This window comes from Cydia pomonella, chromosome 2 (assembly GCF_033807575.1).
Source record: "Cydia pomonella isolate Wapato2018A chromosome 2, ilCydPomo1, whole genome shotgun sequence".
Classification (NCBI taxonomy): Eukaryota; Metazoa; Arthropoda; class Insecta; order Lepidoptera; family Tortricidae; genus Cydia; species Cydia pomonella.
The window spans coordinates 19076949-19092864 of NC_084704.1; the positions used below are offsets into that span (position 1 = coordinate 19076949).

Here is a 15916-nt window from a genome sequence, read left to right on the forward strand (position 1 = left end):
TTGTTCAAGTAATGTCAATAAAGGTCCAATACGTAAATACTGGCAAGTAAACCACTGTTGACAGATTGTCATGGCGGTAAAATAAAATAAAGTTGTGTGATTTTTTAATTATATTATTTTATTAGAATTTAACATGACGAGTATCAAAAAAACTAGTCGTATTCAAGGTAGCGACCCCGGAAAAGTTCTAGACTTAATTATAAGTTTGGAAGACGACGCTTGTTCTGAATTGCAAACTAAAATAAATACTTACGTATGTATAGTATACCTATACCTAAATTTTATATAACCCAGTCTGAAGACCCGACTACGTACGGCGTATGGTCATGTTCTCGTGGCAGGCGCACTATCATTAAAGGTATCAGTTTAGACCAACTGAAATTGCCGAGCATTAATTAGCGGATCTCGAATTACTTTCGTTTGAAAGATTTTTCGTGTAGTGCAGGGGTATCGTAAAAGGTGGCCACCAGTTCTGGAACTACATATATTGAGTTGATATTTGTGCTACGGTGTCTCTTATTTTAGAAAAAGTACAAATACCTAGCTAGCCTAGAAAAGTTTAAACTAACGCTAACTAAGCTGGATCGTACGAACCCGTTTGAAAATAGGTGCTTACTACTACCTAGGCTGCCGTTCATACCTAATCTGCTATTCTATTATTTCTATTTGATACAAAGCTCTGCGAGGAATGCGACGCGGAGCTGGTGTTCGCAGTGGTAGTAAACGGCGAGCGCGCGGAAGCCTACATCGAAGCCGTTGGCAAAAAAGCACTAGGGAAGAAAAATAAACTTTTGGTTAGTATGTTTCTACTAAACAATAATAGTACATTACGATACAAGTTCGAAAAATAGGAAATTTGCAACGAGTGGGGATAAATTAAGACATGACCGAAGGGAGGGATACGTATGCAGCTCCCCTAAAATGGAGACGCGCTTGTAGAAGACGAGAGAGACAGGAGACACGATGTATCCATTAGTACATTAATGATACAAGTGTGCTAAGTTGGACTTTACCCACGAGGCGATATCGTACGCGAGCTGTAAGCGAGCGCGCAATAAGAAAGCCGATGTGGATAATGAGCAATGCACACGCGTTTCATACGACGTTTTTCAACACACTAGTGAGGAAAAACAAAACTTATAAATTCGATTTTTTTTTTGTCAAAACAGTAAAAGTAAAATTTTAAAAATGGTGACTTACAGTTTTAACATCGAATAAATACACCAAAGTGTGCTGGGCTTGTACGAGTAGGCACTTGATCGCCAGGTCATTGAAGTAAAGCTACCAACAAGTTTTCCAAGAAAGACTGGGCGTTATTGCTGATTTCCCATTGAATAAAAGTTTCATATGCCGCCAATTATTTTACACTCGATTTTGATGTTAAAAGGCTATCGTTCTCGGCTCTTGCCTCTATTAGTATAACTGGCAGCGTCAATTTTATGTGTTCTTTATTTTCAACGCTTAAAAATGACATTTTCGTTAATATATGTATAAACTAAAAACATGCAAAATTATTCCAATTTCATGACAAATACGGAAAATGGCGTCGTTTTTTTACGTCCGATTCCACGAACGAAATCGACAAACAGCTAATTTATTTTTTTTAAAAGCTAATATTTTCATATTTCTATTCGACGGATGGAGATCAAATCGATAAAAATGTTATGTTTATTCATTAATGTAATTGTAAGTAAATTGTAAGATAATTTAATCTATAAATTATGTTTGGTGTGATAAAACCTCTTTGAATTAACATTTGAAACCTAATAGTTGGTTAAAAAAATATATTACTCGACCAAATTAAGAAGGCTTCGTTTCCATGCATATTATTAGCAATCAGTTACCTTCTTAACTCAGTCGGATAATATAATGAAAAAGCACGAGTGTTATAATATACTGAAAAAGCACGCGTGTTATCTAGGATTATGAGCCAATAATCGGTGGAATAAAAACGTCGTTTTGAACAAGTGTGTTGAAATAGTACATTACGATACAAGTGCGAAAAATAGGAAATTCAAAACGAGTGGCGATAAATTAAAACACGACCGAAGGGAGTGTTTTAAATCGACACGAGTTGCGAATTACCTATTCGCACATGTATCGTACAACGTTTTACAGTACTTATGGCCCTTTAAATGTTCGACACAGTAACGTAATATGCTAATTTTCGCACTAGTGCGGTAAAGTAGCACCATATGTACTGTAAAATATATTATTCGACCAGTAGAGTGCAGCTCTATACGCCGCACTAGCAGGGTCTCCATGTGATGTGGGAGAAGTCAAAAGACTGCTTATGCTATGATGTGGGATTTAATCTGTCTAAAATAACACATGGCCTTATAATACCTACAATTAAAATAACCCTATTGCACGAACGAAAGACGTCAGTTTATTTTCGTGTGTGCTTATAATTTAGTGTCACTTAGGTACTGCCATCGCCCACTTGTTCAGACTGTTCATAGATGACTGAACAAAATATTTTAACCGATAATTTTTACAAAATAATTTCAAGGGCATTTTTTTCAGGATTGTCATAAATTTATAAACGTTATTAAAAATTCGTATCAACAGTCGATGTTATTCAGTGATTTATATGATGACGTGAAAAAAATTGTTTCTCCTGTAAGTATATTTTGATAGTTTTCGTCAATTTTAAATATCTGCTTATTTAATATTTAACTGATTAGTAGCGTCGAAAGTATATCTGGGCGCTTTTATAGTTTATGGTAGCCGTCCACGGTAACGGCACGTTTTACCGTCATGATAAAGCAGGGGAGGGGACTTAATCCGTGAGATTGTATCTACATATACAGTCATTTTTAGTTTATAGCAAAATATCGTGAACGTCACCCGTTCGCGGTAGGTAAGTACCTAAAGTGTAAAAGCGCACAATGTCTAATTTTCATTGATAAAAACCTATTTACTTACATATTACATACTTATGGTATGAATTTTATGAGATATTTTTTCGGCCCTAATCTGTTCAATAGTGGCCCACTAAGCTGGGACAGCGTGTAGAGAGGGTAGTGGTGTCGGATGGCTTATGGCGGGGCGGGATGGCGACGGGATGGGCGCGGTGTCGGTTTTTCGTCCGCACATCAAAGGTAGTGGGCCAGCGATGGCTGTACGCATAGCTACACGTGGTCCATCCCGCAGTGCGTGCTCGATCGCGGTCGAGTGTGGACGTTCGTGATGTTGTATTAGGCACGTGCCAAAGCAATCAGTCATGTCGTTAAATAACACCTATTATGATTATATTACGGTTCAAATTTATGTAACAGCTCATACTGAGATAACGACTTCTGGTTATGTAGGACGACCGGCCTGTTCTGTATGCTAACATGAATTTGAACCATATAAATCGGAGAGCATAACTGCTTTTTAAACGAGTTGTTCCCGTTCAGTCAGTAGCGGTAGCATAATCACTGCATAAATGAAACAAAGGCTTTTATTTAACAGATTAGGGTCCGAGCGGAAAAAAACATTTACTTAATAAAATTCATACTATAGGTACTTACTTAAATAATTAATAATCAGCTAATGTAGATGAAGCTAAGCCTTGTTTTCACTGGGTTAGTACATGAAAGACGGCGGTAAGAAGCACATCACAATGGTCCCGGTGGTAGGCAAACCGTTCGCCCTTGTCGTGTGCTTGGTCTCGCCGAAGGAACAAGAAGAACATGTTGTCACCTACGTGTACGAATGCTTTCTGTAAGTTTTACTCGTCTTTAAATAAATTTTAAATCGCTACTAATATTACTTATAAATATGAAAGTGCTCAACTCTGTTTATATCTTACCTTTTCACGTTCAATCCACTGAGCCGATGTAAAAGAAATTAGGTATGAAGATAGATAGGGAAGGACATAAGAAATTTGTATTACGGAAGTCATCATTCTTTCAAATCTAAATCCAAATATGCACTGACCATTTGCAGTGCAGAGTTAAGCAAACAAATTTGCAGTGCAGTTAAGCAAACAAATTTCTATGAAGGGGGTCACTTAACTCTGTAGATTAGTGGTACGTTCGTTGACGAATACATCAGTTTAATTTGAAGAGGATGACAAGAGTGTCGGCTCACTGCATCCTAAGAACTTCTTTAGAGTAAGGGTCGGTTGCACCAATTAACCGTCTGTCACCGTAAAGCGTTAGCTAAACTTTATTGTATGGGAAGTTTCATAGATATCTGCTGCGTGACGTTAATCAGTATATTAACTGTGGTTGGTGCAACTGGCCCCAAGTCTTTGAAAGGTAACTTTGCACCCACGTGGAAGAGTACTATAAAAGCCATACTTTCATAGTTATTTAGCGTTTATTGGCGCACCACACCCTGTCAGGGTGAGCTTGGACGAAGGGTTTGGTTCTGCTCACTCAGAAATAGTTGCCATTGATTGCATGGTACCAAGTGCACCAACATTAGCTTTTTATTTTAATTTAGCTGTGAAGAGTTATTACTTATTACCTACTTTTATTGATTATTCTCCAGGCTATGCTGGCCAACTGTAAAGAAGACTATTAATCTAGAACATGAAAAGTCTGTCAAAAATAAGTGCCAACAGCTCCTACGTGTTGCGAAACGTTTGTTTACTCAAGTAAGTACAATTTTAAAATTTAATCATATTGGCTATAATACTTATAGCCAAACCATACGTTACGCAAAATAGGTGAGGCGGAAGCTTGATCACCTATATAATTAATTTGATTTAGGTGGCTTTATTTAGTCAACGGAAATAGAAAGCTAGACTAATTCCAACAATATAAAAGGGTAAATGTTCGAAAAGGTGGCGTCACTGGATTCGCTGGTGAGATTGGCCACCGACCAGGGTAAGCGCGTGGTGGACGCGGAGCTCTGCGCGCTGATGATCGTCGACCTGGACCGTATGGAGCTCGTTGAGACCTGCTATACAAAGGTATCCGTATATTGTCCCAACATTACGAACACCCAAATCGAAATAGGCTAACGGGATTACTATGTAGATAACGATGTAGTTCATCTGACCAATGACAAAACTGAATTACTTTCAATCAGAGAACGGCTGCAACACAAGTATTTTCCAACTTCTTACTAATTAATAATAAATTTTGCAACTTCCATCGCTCTCTGACATCTTTCCGATTTTGAAAAATGTTGATTCAAAAATCGAAACTCTAAAACGAAACCCAGATAGGTAGGTAATTCCTACTTAACGTTAGGCAGGAGTAATGCTGTAAACAATTACCTAACTACCGATAGAAAAATATCGGATCATCTTTTTTTTAAATTCTATTCCTCGTAGTGTGTTGATATTTTAAGTGCATGCGCACGTCTAACATAACCAATGTTACAACAAAGACCATAATTTGTCTCTGAATATATTTCCCTAGGGTACAGACGAAACGTACGAACGACGGTTTCCAATGGACCGCGGGATCGCAGGGCAAGTGATCCAAAACGGTGCCATCGTGAACGCGAGAAATGCTGCACAACACTCAGCATACGACCCTAATGTTGACAGTCGCCCGGGGATCGACATAAAGTGCGCCCTCCTTTGTTTTTTATGCCAATGACATGCAGACAGCATTTATTTTTTATAGTCGGTCAAAGAACTTCGTCAGTAGAAAAAGGCGCGAAATTCTGATTTAGTATGGGGTGATAATCCTTCGCGCCTACATTTTTTTAAATTTGCCGCTTTTTTCTACGACGGAAGTAAATGGCTTGACAGACATTATCATCGCCAGCCATGTAACTTTATCTCGTTTAAAGATGAGTGGGGTATACCTATAAGCCATCTGCGAGTACGATGCATGCCGGCATTTGTTTTTTTTTAAATCTCTTGCCATCAAACCAATTATCTTAGCGGAGGAGAAACCAAGCGCTTGACTTGACAACAAGCGAGATCAACGACTTAATGTATCTTCCAAAGATATTAGACACCAAACACAAACCTAATTCACTCTCATGACTTCATCTCTCTTCTAATTATTCAAGCCTGATATTTACCTTACTTCTAGAACCAGTCTGACCTTCCCGATTCGTGAGCAGCAAGGGATCATTGGCGTCGGTCTGCTAATCAACAAGATAGGCGACCCGTACTTCGACGCCATGGACGAGGAGATGGCACTCTCGTTCAGCGTGTACTGCGGCGTCTGCATCATACACTCGGTTTTGTATCAAAAGATACAGGAGGCGAGCATCAGAAACATTCGGGGTCATGAACTGAATATGTACCATATTGAGGTAAAAGGAAAACGAATATGTATTATAAGAACAACTGGAGACGTTCACTCAGGGTTATAACTAGTAGTAGTTCGCCCTAAACTGAGAACTCGCGGTTCGACAAAAACTACATAGGTAGGTAGATTAGATATAGTACTATTATTTATATAGACTTAATTCTATTTAATTTTCTATGCGATAGAATAACACTTATAACTTATCGTTTATAGGGTGGTTGACTGTTAAGTCAAATCAAGTTGTTTTTAGGGTGCCGTACCGAAAAGGTACAAAAGGAACCCTTATGGTGCGACTCTGTCCACCCGTCCCTCTGTCTGTCTGTCTGTCACATCGCTAAATATCACGAGAACCACTTAAGCTATCGACTTGAAATTTGGAATAGTTATGAAAAACGCTAACTCAGACACATTGAAAGTATTTTATTTTTATTAAGTATTTAAAATCAAAGAGCATATATAATCACTACGTTTTATTTAAAATGCCCAATATGAAGAGGGAGCAAAATTTCAAAGTCTAGTGACTAGGTCAAGTGGGGTATCATTTGAAAGAGCTAAAATTGTTCATTCCAAAACATTTTTTCGTTATTTTTCATAGAGAAAAAAAAAATTATTAATTAAAATGTGAAAAAAATACCGGCCCCCCCCCCCCCCCCCTTATCTCTGAAATTTATACATAATATTAACATTACTATACATTTTACAGGAAAAATATAATCAGACCTCTAATCTTGGTAACTTTTTTTAATTAATAAAAACCTTTCCGAATTCAGTTTTCAATTTAACCAACTTTACGTGTGTTTATTACACCTGAAATTTCTATGATATTACATTAAAATAAATATACCTCTTTTCAAATAAAAGATCATTTTTTTAAATCGGTTCACATGATACAGAATTATCTTCGAAAAACCAACATACGTGCATTACATCGCGCAAATTAGTTAGACAATTTGCCGATAGATGGCGCTGTACAGAAATATACTTAGTAGGTACTTCTGTTCAGAAGTCTTTTGCCTTTATAGTTACACGAGATAATACTAAGTTTATACGGAACCCCTCGGTGTGCCGGTAAAACGAACTCGCACTTGACCGGTTTTTTAGGGTTCCGTAGCCAAATGGCAAAAAACGGAACCCTTGGCCTTATAGATTCATCATGTCCGTCTGTCTGTCCGTTTATGTCACAGCCACTTTATTCCGAAACTATAAGAGCTATTATACTGTTCAAACTTGGTAAATAGATGTATTCTATGAACCGCATTAAGATTTTTACACAAAAAATTTGGGGGTTCCCCATACTCAGAACTGAAACTCAAAAAATCTTTTTTCATCAAACCATACGTTCAAAAATTATATTGAGGTTTTTTATTATATTATATTAGGAGAGACACTTCCAAAGTGGTAAAATGTGTCCCCCCCCCGTAACTTCTAAAATAAGAGAATGATATACCTAAAAAAAAATATGTGATATACATTACCATGAAAACTTCCACCGAAAATTGGTTTGAACGAGATCTAGTAAGTAGTTTTTTATTAATACGTCATAAAATTAAAAAAAAAATTTTTTTTTTCAAACCCATACGTGTGGGGTATCTATGGATAGGTCTTCAAAAATGATATTGAGGTTTCTAATATCATTTTTTTCTAAACTGAATAGTTTGCGCGAGAGACACTTCCAAAGTGGTAAAATGTGTCCCCCCCCCCCCCTGTAACTTTTAAAATAACAGAATGAAAAATCTACAAAAAATATATGATATACATTACCATGCAAACTTCCACCCAAAATTGGTTTGAACGAGATCTAGTAAGTAGCTTTTTTTTAATACGTCCTAAAATATCTCATTTTTTTGAGAAGACTTGGCATTACAATGATATTATTATGCTTTCAAAATATTGCTCCAATGGTACTGTTGATGAAAAATTTAAAAAATGCGGAATTTGACTAATTTGCAATTTTTGCGGCATGTCATTTAATTAATTGATTTATTTTTATAACAGGTCACAGTCAATTTTAAATGTTAACATAATTTATTAAGCTCATAGCTAACAAGGGAATTGGAAATGAGATATCGAGGTTCTATGGTTTCCATAGAGATTTCCATAGATTCTTATTAACTTCATTACTAAGCCAAATATCAATATAGTTTCTTCCCCAAAGTTGTATTATTTAATTATATTTATCAAATGAAATCATAAAAACACATGGCCGCAACTGAGGCATAATCTCACACTGTGCTATTGTGCTTGTGTGTCTTTTTTGTTTGCTTATCCGTTATATACTGTGCTTCTTTTTTTTGCGACAATAAATGACTTTATTTAAACATATGGTAATTCAAGATGGCAGTTTTATTTTTATAATTTCAACTACGGATTTATGTTGGGCTTTTCCGATCCTCAATCATCAATGTACATCAATTTTCATTATGATCCGGACAAAAATGAAGAAATTCAAGATGGCAGCCATTTTTTACAATTCTGTTTTTACAAATTACTAATAGTTATGCAAATGTTTTCTTATTTCCTCGCAGTAGTCGTGAAAAGCACTATGTAATGCCTCTGCCAGAAACGCTAAAGATGGACGAGTGAGTTTGAGGGCCGACACGTTAGTGGAGGGTCTCAAATAATACGAGTCGGCGGTGCGTTTTTAGCGGTTTTCCGGCCTCTCCTACAATGTACTATAATCCCTCCTATAGCGCCCAGTTTCCCGCGTACCCACTATAATTCACCATGGCCACGCAGACATTCTTGCAAAGGAGTTGACCAGTATAGCTCCTACTAGCTCCATAATCTCTTGATCAGTCCTTCTCATGTTAAAAGTATGAAAAAATATTGCCCTCTACAACACGTTTAGTTAATTTCATTTATTTAAGTTATTGCGTAAAAACAATCCTCTGTTAGTTCAGTAAAATAATCATCGAAATGTCGGGTGCCCTAGCCAGCCGTGAGTTCCAAGCTGATTGTAAGAACTTCGGCTCGCTCGTTCGATAATATCACTGCTTGCAACTGCTTCAAGGTCCACTGTTGCAGCCCTAACGGAATTTTAGGTGCATTTTCAAAGAGCTGTTTTAGGATTACCGTACACAAACTGAATTCAACTTATTGACTCGGCGTTGGCTGCGGTTGTTTGCACTTATCGGCACAAATTCAGTAATGGAATAAATACTCGTACATATCCATAAGCTTCAGTTATCAGTTTAGATATATATTCGACTTAACAGGTGAACGACGCAGAGATGTCAAAAGTGCTGGATTGCAAGGGATTCCACAACATTCCTGAGTTCTCATCACTGCACTTCAACACGCGAGGTCTGCCTCTGAGAGAGCTTCCCTGTTTAGTCGTCAAGATGTTCAGTGATTTGGGATTGATACGAAAGTAATCATTAGTGCAATATCTTTAGGAATTATCGTCTTCCTTGAACTGTTTTGGTTTTTACACGATGTCATGTTACACTACGGATCAAATGCTTTACCGATTGATATGATCCCCATATAGGTATGTCTATAGTGTAGATTTAGTCACCTGCAATAATTTACGATAAAACTGAGTAGCTTTGTGATGGGACGAAAATTGGCTGTTTCATACATTTGGTTGGTCTAACGTTAACATTTTCTATAGGAGAGTCAATTTTTAGGGTTCCGTAGCCAAATGGCAAAAAACGGAACCCTTATGGATTCGTCATGTGCGTCCGTATGTCACAGCCACTTTTTTCCGAAACTATAAGAACTATACTGTTGAAACTTGGTAAGTAGATGTATCCTGTGAACCGCATTAAGATTTACACACAAAAATAGAAAAAAAACAATACATTTTAGGGGTTCCCCATACTTAGAACTGAAACTCAAAAGTTTTTTTTAATCAAACCCATACGTGTGGGTTATCTATGGATAGGTCTTCAAAAATGATATTGAGGTTTCTAATATCATTTTTGGCCAAAGTTTTCGAAAGGCTGGTTTATGTTGCACTATTTGATCATGTCAAAGGTATGCTCTCTCCTTATCAATATGGGTTTATGCCCAAGCAATCGACTTGTATAAATCTTTTTAGCTACGTCACCAGCCTTACAGAGGCTATCGACGCGGTTTACACTGACTTTTCGAAAGCTTTTGATAAGGTTAATCTCAAAATCTTTATTAATAAATTGCACAATTTTGGCATTGCAGGGAGTTTACTTAACTGGTGCCAATCTTACCTTCAAAGCAGGCCTTCAACTGTGGCGATAGAAGGCACTCAGTCTGACTGTTATATTGCACTCTCCGGTGTACCACAGGGGTCTAATTTGGGGCCATTATTTATAACGACATTACCTATGAATTAATAATAAAATGGTGCTTAAATTTTATGTGGTAACATTTAGTGGGGACTAAATGTTACCACATAAAATTTAGTCGGAAACGAAACCCTATAAATGCTGCCTTTAAATCTCTAGGGTTTGTGTTAAGATGTGCTAGGGAGTTTAAAGAATGTTCTACAATGGTGACCCTTTTTAATTGTTTTGTAAGGAGTAAATTAGAATACTGTAGCGTTCTCTGGAATCCTACTTACAAAAAAAATATTGAAAGGAATGAACGATTGCAAAAAAGGCTTACTAGACATCTTGCTTATCGCTGTGGAACAGGCTGACAAGTATATAACGCTAGACTTAAACAATTTAAACTAATTTCTCTTAGTAGTAGGCGTACTATGCTGGACCTAATGTTCTTGTACAAACTTCTAAACGACAAGATTGACTGCATAAATATGGTTAGTCAGATAGGGCTGAAAGTGCCGTCTCGTTTGCCACGTTATCCTTGTGCCTTACTCTATGTGCGTCGTAGTCGAACTAACCAATTGGCTCACTCCCGTTTGCCTCGCCTGGCTCGCCTATACAACAAGCATGCTAATAATGTCCCTTCTTTGGATGTGTTTCACGACAGTGAACTGAGTGAAGCCTCATTTAAAAACAAAGTACCTGGGCGACCGAGCTTTGCTCGGTTATAACTATTTATTGTAATATGGTGGTGTATAGGTGATAATCTACATAAACTTAAAAAGTAAAATGTGAACTGTCAATTATTATTATTTACAATCGATTTTAACCTTACAGCACTTGTCACAGAGTAACGCCATCTATTGTCAATTTCTCTTATTACATAGGTCATTTTTTTACTAAATTAAACTAGTCTAAAACAATAAAAATTATATATAAACTTGAACATATAAAAAAAAAACAAAAGTTAGTCACCGGGCGAGATTCGAACCCGTAACACTCGTTTAGCAGTCCGCGTCTTAACCCGCTGGACCAGATGGACAGTGGCCGGGAAAACGAAATTAGCGACCATATTCTGCGTCGAAAGAAAAACGCATGAAAACACGCGTTTTCCCAAACATAAGATTAATCTAGATAGATTGTATACCCCCAAAAACCCCCATATACCAAATTTCAGCGAAATCGTTAGAGCCGTTTCCGAGATCACAGGAATATATATATAAATATATATACAAGAATTGCTCGTTTATAGGTATAAGATTATTATCTGTTGACAACCTCAGCTATCTCAGCTAACTTGGTTACTTTTGTGTGGAAATTTTATTGTTAGTATTAAGTAGTTGTTTTTTTAATTAGTATAATTTGTACTTATACATATTTATATTAAGCTCTTATTCTGAATCTTAACTTAAATAATGCATGCTGTGATTGCCTTTAAGTGGGGGATCAATTATAAATGTGTGTGTGTGTGTGTGATGTAAATTATAGTATGTGAATTGTATCTTCTGTTGGTGATCCTAATAAACAAACTGAATAGTTTGCACGAGAGACACTTCCAAAGTGGTAAAATGTCCCCCCCCCCCCCCTCCCCCCTTGTAATTTCTAAAATAAGAGAATGATAAAACTAAAAAAAAAAAAGATGTACATTAGCATGCAAACTACCACCGAAAATTGGTTTGAACACTTTGAACGAGATCTAGTAAGTAGTTTTTTTTTAATACGTCATAAATAGCACGGAACGCTTCATGAGCGAGTCCGACTCGCACTTGGCCGCTTGTTGTTTACGCGTTTTCGGTGTTGGCACCATAGCAAAAGTTGCCCAGTATGGTCTATATATTCACATCTTAAATTATTGCAGGTGACTAAATTTACACCTGTATTTTCAGGGAAAATTAATGATAAAGGTACCTACCTATCATATTACTGAACGCGACACACTGTATATCGCTAAAATCTAAACATTCATTATTTTAGGTTCAACTTGAAGCAATCAAAGCTAGTCCGGTTTGTGCTTCAAGTAAGAAAGAGTTACCGAGATGTGCCATACCACAACTGGTACCATGCCTTCAGCGTAGCTCAGTGGGGTTACGCCGCGCTGATGAACTTTCAGTTGGTGAAGCGTGGATACTTTAAGTGAGTTGAAACTTACATTACATACCTACGATTTATTTAAGAAAATTATATGCGTTTTTAGGGTTCCGTACCCAAAGGGTCAAACGGAACCCTATTACTGAGACTCCGCTTTCCGTCCGTCCGTCTGTCACCAGGTTGTATCGTATCTCATGAACCGTTAACGAATAGTTAGCCAGTTGACATTTCTACAGATTATGTATTTCTGTTGCCGGTATAACAACAAATACTAAAAACAGAATAAAATAAATATTTCTTTCCAATCTCGAGGTTCCCATCCAATCACCGAAGTTAAGCAACATCGGGCGGGGTCAGTACTTGGATGGGTGACCGTTTTATAGATAATGGTACGGAACCCTTCCTGTGCGAGTCCGACTCGCACTTGGCCGGTATTTTTCAGTTTCGATAATGACGATCTCTATGTTACTTCTCACACTAAACCAATTTTTAGGGTTCCATACCCAAGGGGTCAAACGGGACCCTATTACTGAGACTCCTCCGTCCGTCCGTCTGTCACCAGGCTGTATCTCATGAACCGTGACAGTTAGCCAGTTGAAATTTCTTCAGATTATGTATTTCTTTTGCCGCTATATCAACAAATACTAAAAACAGAATAAAATAAATATTTCTTTCCAATCTAGAGGTTCTCATCCAATCACCGAAGTTAATAAGCAACGGCGGGCGGGGTCAGTACTTGGATGGGTGACCGTTTTTATAGATAATGGTACGGAACCCTTCCTGTGCGAGTCCGACTCGCACTTGGCCGGTTTTTTATCAAGCTGATACGTCTGCCGAGCAATACTACAAATTTTAAATTTTTCCCTTAATATAAAAAAAAACTTCCCATTCCCACTTAAATGTTATTAAAATAGTATAAAACTAATAAAACATGTTTTTTTTATCAGCGATCTTCAAGGATTGATGTACCTGATAGCGTGCCTAGTCCATGATCTGGACCACCGTGGAAATGCTAGTAGTTTTCAAATTAACGGAGGTAAACAAAGATTATTACCAAATAAACCTAAGTCATATGAATTATATCATACTTGTTCTTCTTTGTCTGAACTGTTCTGTTCCGAACAGAAACTGCCCTTGCTGCCCTTTATTCGAGCGAGGGTAGTGTAATGGAGAGACACCACCTCGGGCAGGCTGTGAGCATCCTCAACACGGAGGGCTGCGACCTGCTCGAGCCACTGCCGAGGCGCGACTACGACCGCGCGCTGCTGCTGCTGCGCGACTTCGTGTTGGCCACCGACCTTAACAACTACTACAAGTCAGTACTGACACGGCTCTTCTATGTACAGTGAAATGCAAAATTGCATGAACACATTATTCATTAATTTATAAGTGGCTATGCAATTTTGCGGCTGAGTGTATGGTGTACATGAGTAACCAGAGTGATAGAGAGACACCTCGGGCAGGCGGTGAGCATCCTCAACATGGATGGCTTCGACATGCTCGATCCTCTGCCGAGGCGGGACGTAGTTACCTATTTCGAACGATAATTAAGATTAATGACAGCACACTTTAACTTGACTAATTACTAATTGCACGTTCTTCTTCCAGAAAGCTAAACGAATACAAAATGATAGCTAGCGACTACCTCATCGGCAATCACATTCACATCGCCGCTCTGCAGGCGCTGCTGATGAACGCGGCAGATTTCAGCGATCAGATAAAAGACTGGAGCTGCGTGAAGAAGACTGCCGTTAGTCTTTTTGTCATTTTGACAGCTATTTCTTTAGGATTTTAACAAATAGTTTGATACAAATGCTTAATATAATGAGAACCTAATAATATCAACTTGATTAATTCATCGTCATCTCAAAAAGACCTGTTGCTTCAACTGATTAAGTCTTACCGAGAAACTATAAAATATAAAATTTATCTCATGGTGTGGCTCAGAGTACACTTATTATTATTACCCGACATTTTGCTCAAAGCCAAGACAATAAAAAGAACATGAATGGGCATGGCACACTGCGTTCGATTCGCACGTCACTCAGAACTTTGAGCGAGACAACGCTATGCGCGTATTATAGCGACATCCCGCTCGTACGTCAGAGCGACGTGCAAATTGGGCGCAGTGTGCCATGCCCCGTACTTAAATTGCAGGCGGAGGTGTTAACAGAGTTCTTCAACCAAGATGAATCAGAGAAGGGCCGTGGAGATGCGCCTCCAATTTTTGTGGACCCAAATAGCAAGACAGTCATTCCTGAACTAGAGATAAAGTTTATCACTGACACTGTTATTCCGATTTATGAGTAAGCTGTGTATTTTTAGCTTTGAATATTTGAAACGCCTTACGGTGGTGAAGTTATGTATATACCTATCTATCTTTTATAGCATGCTTGGACAAATATTTCCCGTCATAGCGCCCGCTACACAAATTCTCGAGAGCCACTTGGTGCTCTGGGATGGATCAAAGGATATATTCGTTGAGGTAAGGCATTTCAGTAGCCACTTAACTTTGGTCCTGTCCTAGGACTCCTAGAGTAGAGTTCCTAGTTACGTGTCGTATTTTTACAACCCATTATTGTGCCCAGTTACAGGTAGATGGAACATTTTTGTCACATCCCATTGCGGGCAAATTAAATGTGGGGATTAGGCAAATCATATGTGGAAAACAAAATACCTAATCATTAAAACAAATATTTTAGGTGTCGCCACTTCTTGCGGGTCTCTCAGTTCTGTTGAGTCCAGAACTGGACCAGCTCATCGAAGCAGCGTTGAATGAGCGCGAGAGATTGCGTCTCGAAGCCGAAGCGTTGGCAGCCGAAGAGGCGGCGGCGGCGGCGGCCGCGGCTGCAGCCGCCGCGGCAGAGGAGGATTAGTGATGCTGACGGGAAGATGTGTTAACCATATTTTGCGAGGTGAATATGTAGATCATACGGGATAACTTTTACCAACTCAGTACGAATAATAATTTAATATAGGGAATTCGGTACCATTAAGGTGTAGTAGGTACTCGACGGTAGACGTTGCTACACGCCTCTTTAGAAAAACAAAATAGAACTGACGAAATGATTCACAAGGGTCGAACAGTTTCGGTAGCTCAGTTGGTTTAAACCGTTGGTGGTTGGTGAAACCGTTAGAGCAATCAAACCGGTATTTCGAAGGTCGCTAAATTCGCAGGCGCATCTGGCCTGAGGCAGTGAATTTTACCAATCACCAAAGTTTTCAATAATTATAGGGGCCATACGGAAACCCAGGCAAGGGACCGAAAAATAAACATATCATCTAGCTATCTCGCGCGACGCATGAATCATTAATATTGAAAGCCTGTGCACACCGGGTGCGTGTGCGTAGACGTGCACGTGCGCGTTGTAA

At 38.3% G+C, this 15916-nt stretch overlaps 1 protein-coding gene across 2 annotated transcripts in view; it reads left to right on the top strand.

The window, feature by feature from the left end:
* LOC133534577 (cGMP-dependent 3',5'-cyclic phosphodiesterase-like) overlaps positions 1 to 15916 on the top strand; it is a 16152-nt gene continuing 236 nt past the window's right edge. Inside the window, exons 1-16 of one of the 2 annotated variants that reach the window (XM_061873745.1) lie at positions 1 to 253; positions 678 to 794; positions 2527 to 2622; positions 3578 to 3711; positions 4486 to 4591; positions 4781 to 4909; positions 5364 to 5515; positions 5991 to 6216; positions 9428 to 9582; positions 12431 to 12589; positions 13492 to 13580; positions 13670 to 13859; positions 14153 to 14294; positions 14702 to 14850; positions 14933 to 15029; positions 15247 to 15459. In XM_061873745.1, coding sequence (XP_061729729.1) covers positions 134 to 253; positions 678 to 794; positions 2527 to 2622; positions 3578 to 3711; positions 4486 to 4591; positions 4781 to 4909; positions 5364 to 5515; positions 5991 to 6216; positions 9428 to 9582; positions 12431 to 12589; positions 13492 to 13580; positions 13670 to 13859; positions 14153 to 14294; positions 14702 to 14850; positions 14933 to 15029; positions 15247 to 15420 — 2235 coding nt within the window. In that variant the 5' untranslated portion in view covers positions 1 to 133 and the 3' untranslated portion in view covers positions 15421 to 15459. Of the gene's footprint in view, positions 359 to 677; positions 795 to 2526; positions 2623 to 3577; positions 3712 to 4485; positions 4592 to 4780; positions 4910 to 5363; positions 5516 to 5990; positions 6217 to 9427; positions 9583 to 12430; positions 12590 to 13491; positions 13581 to 13669; positions 13860 to 14152; positions 14295 to 14701; positions 14851 to 14932; positions 15030 to 15246; positions 15460 to 15916 lie in introns of both variants that reach the window. The other variant, XM_061873746.1, reaches the window with a different exon arrangement.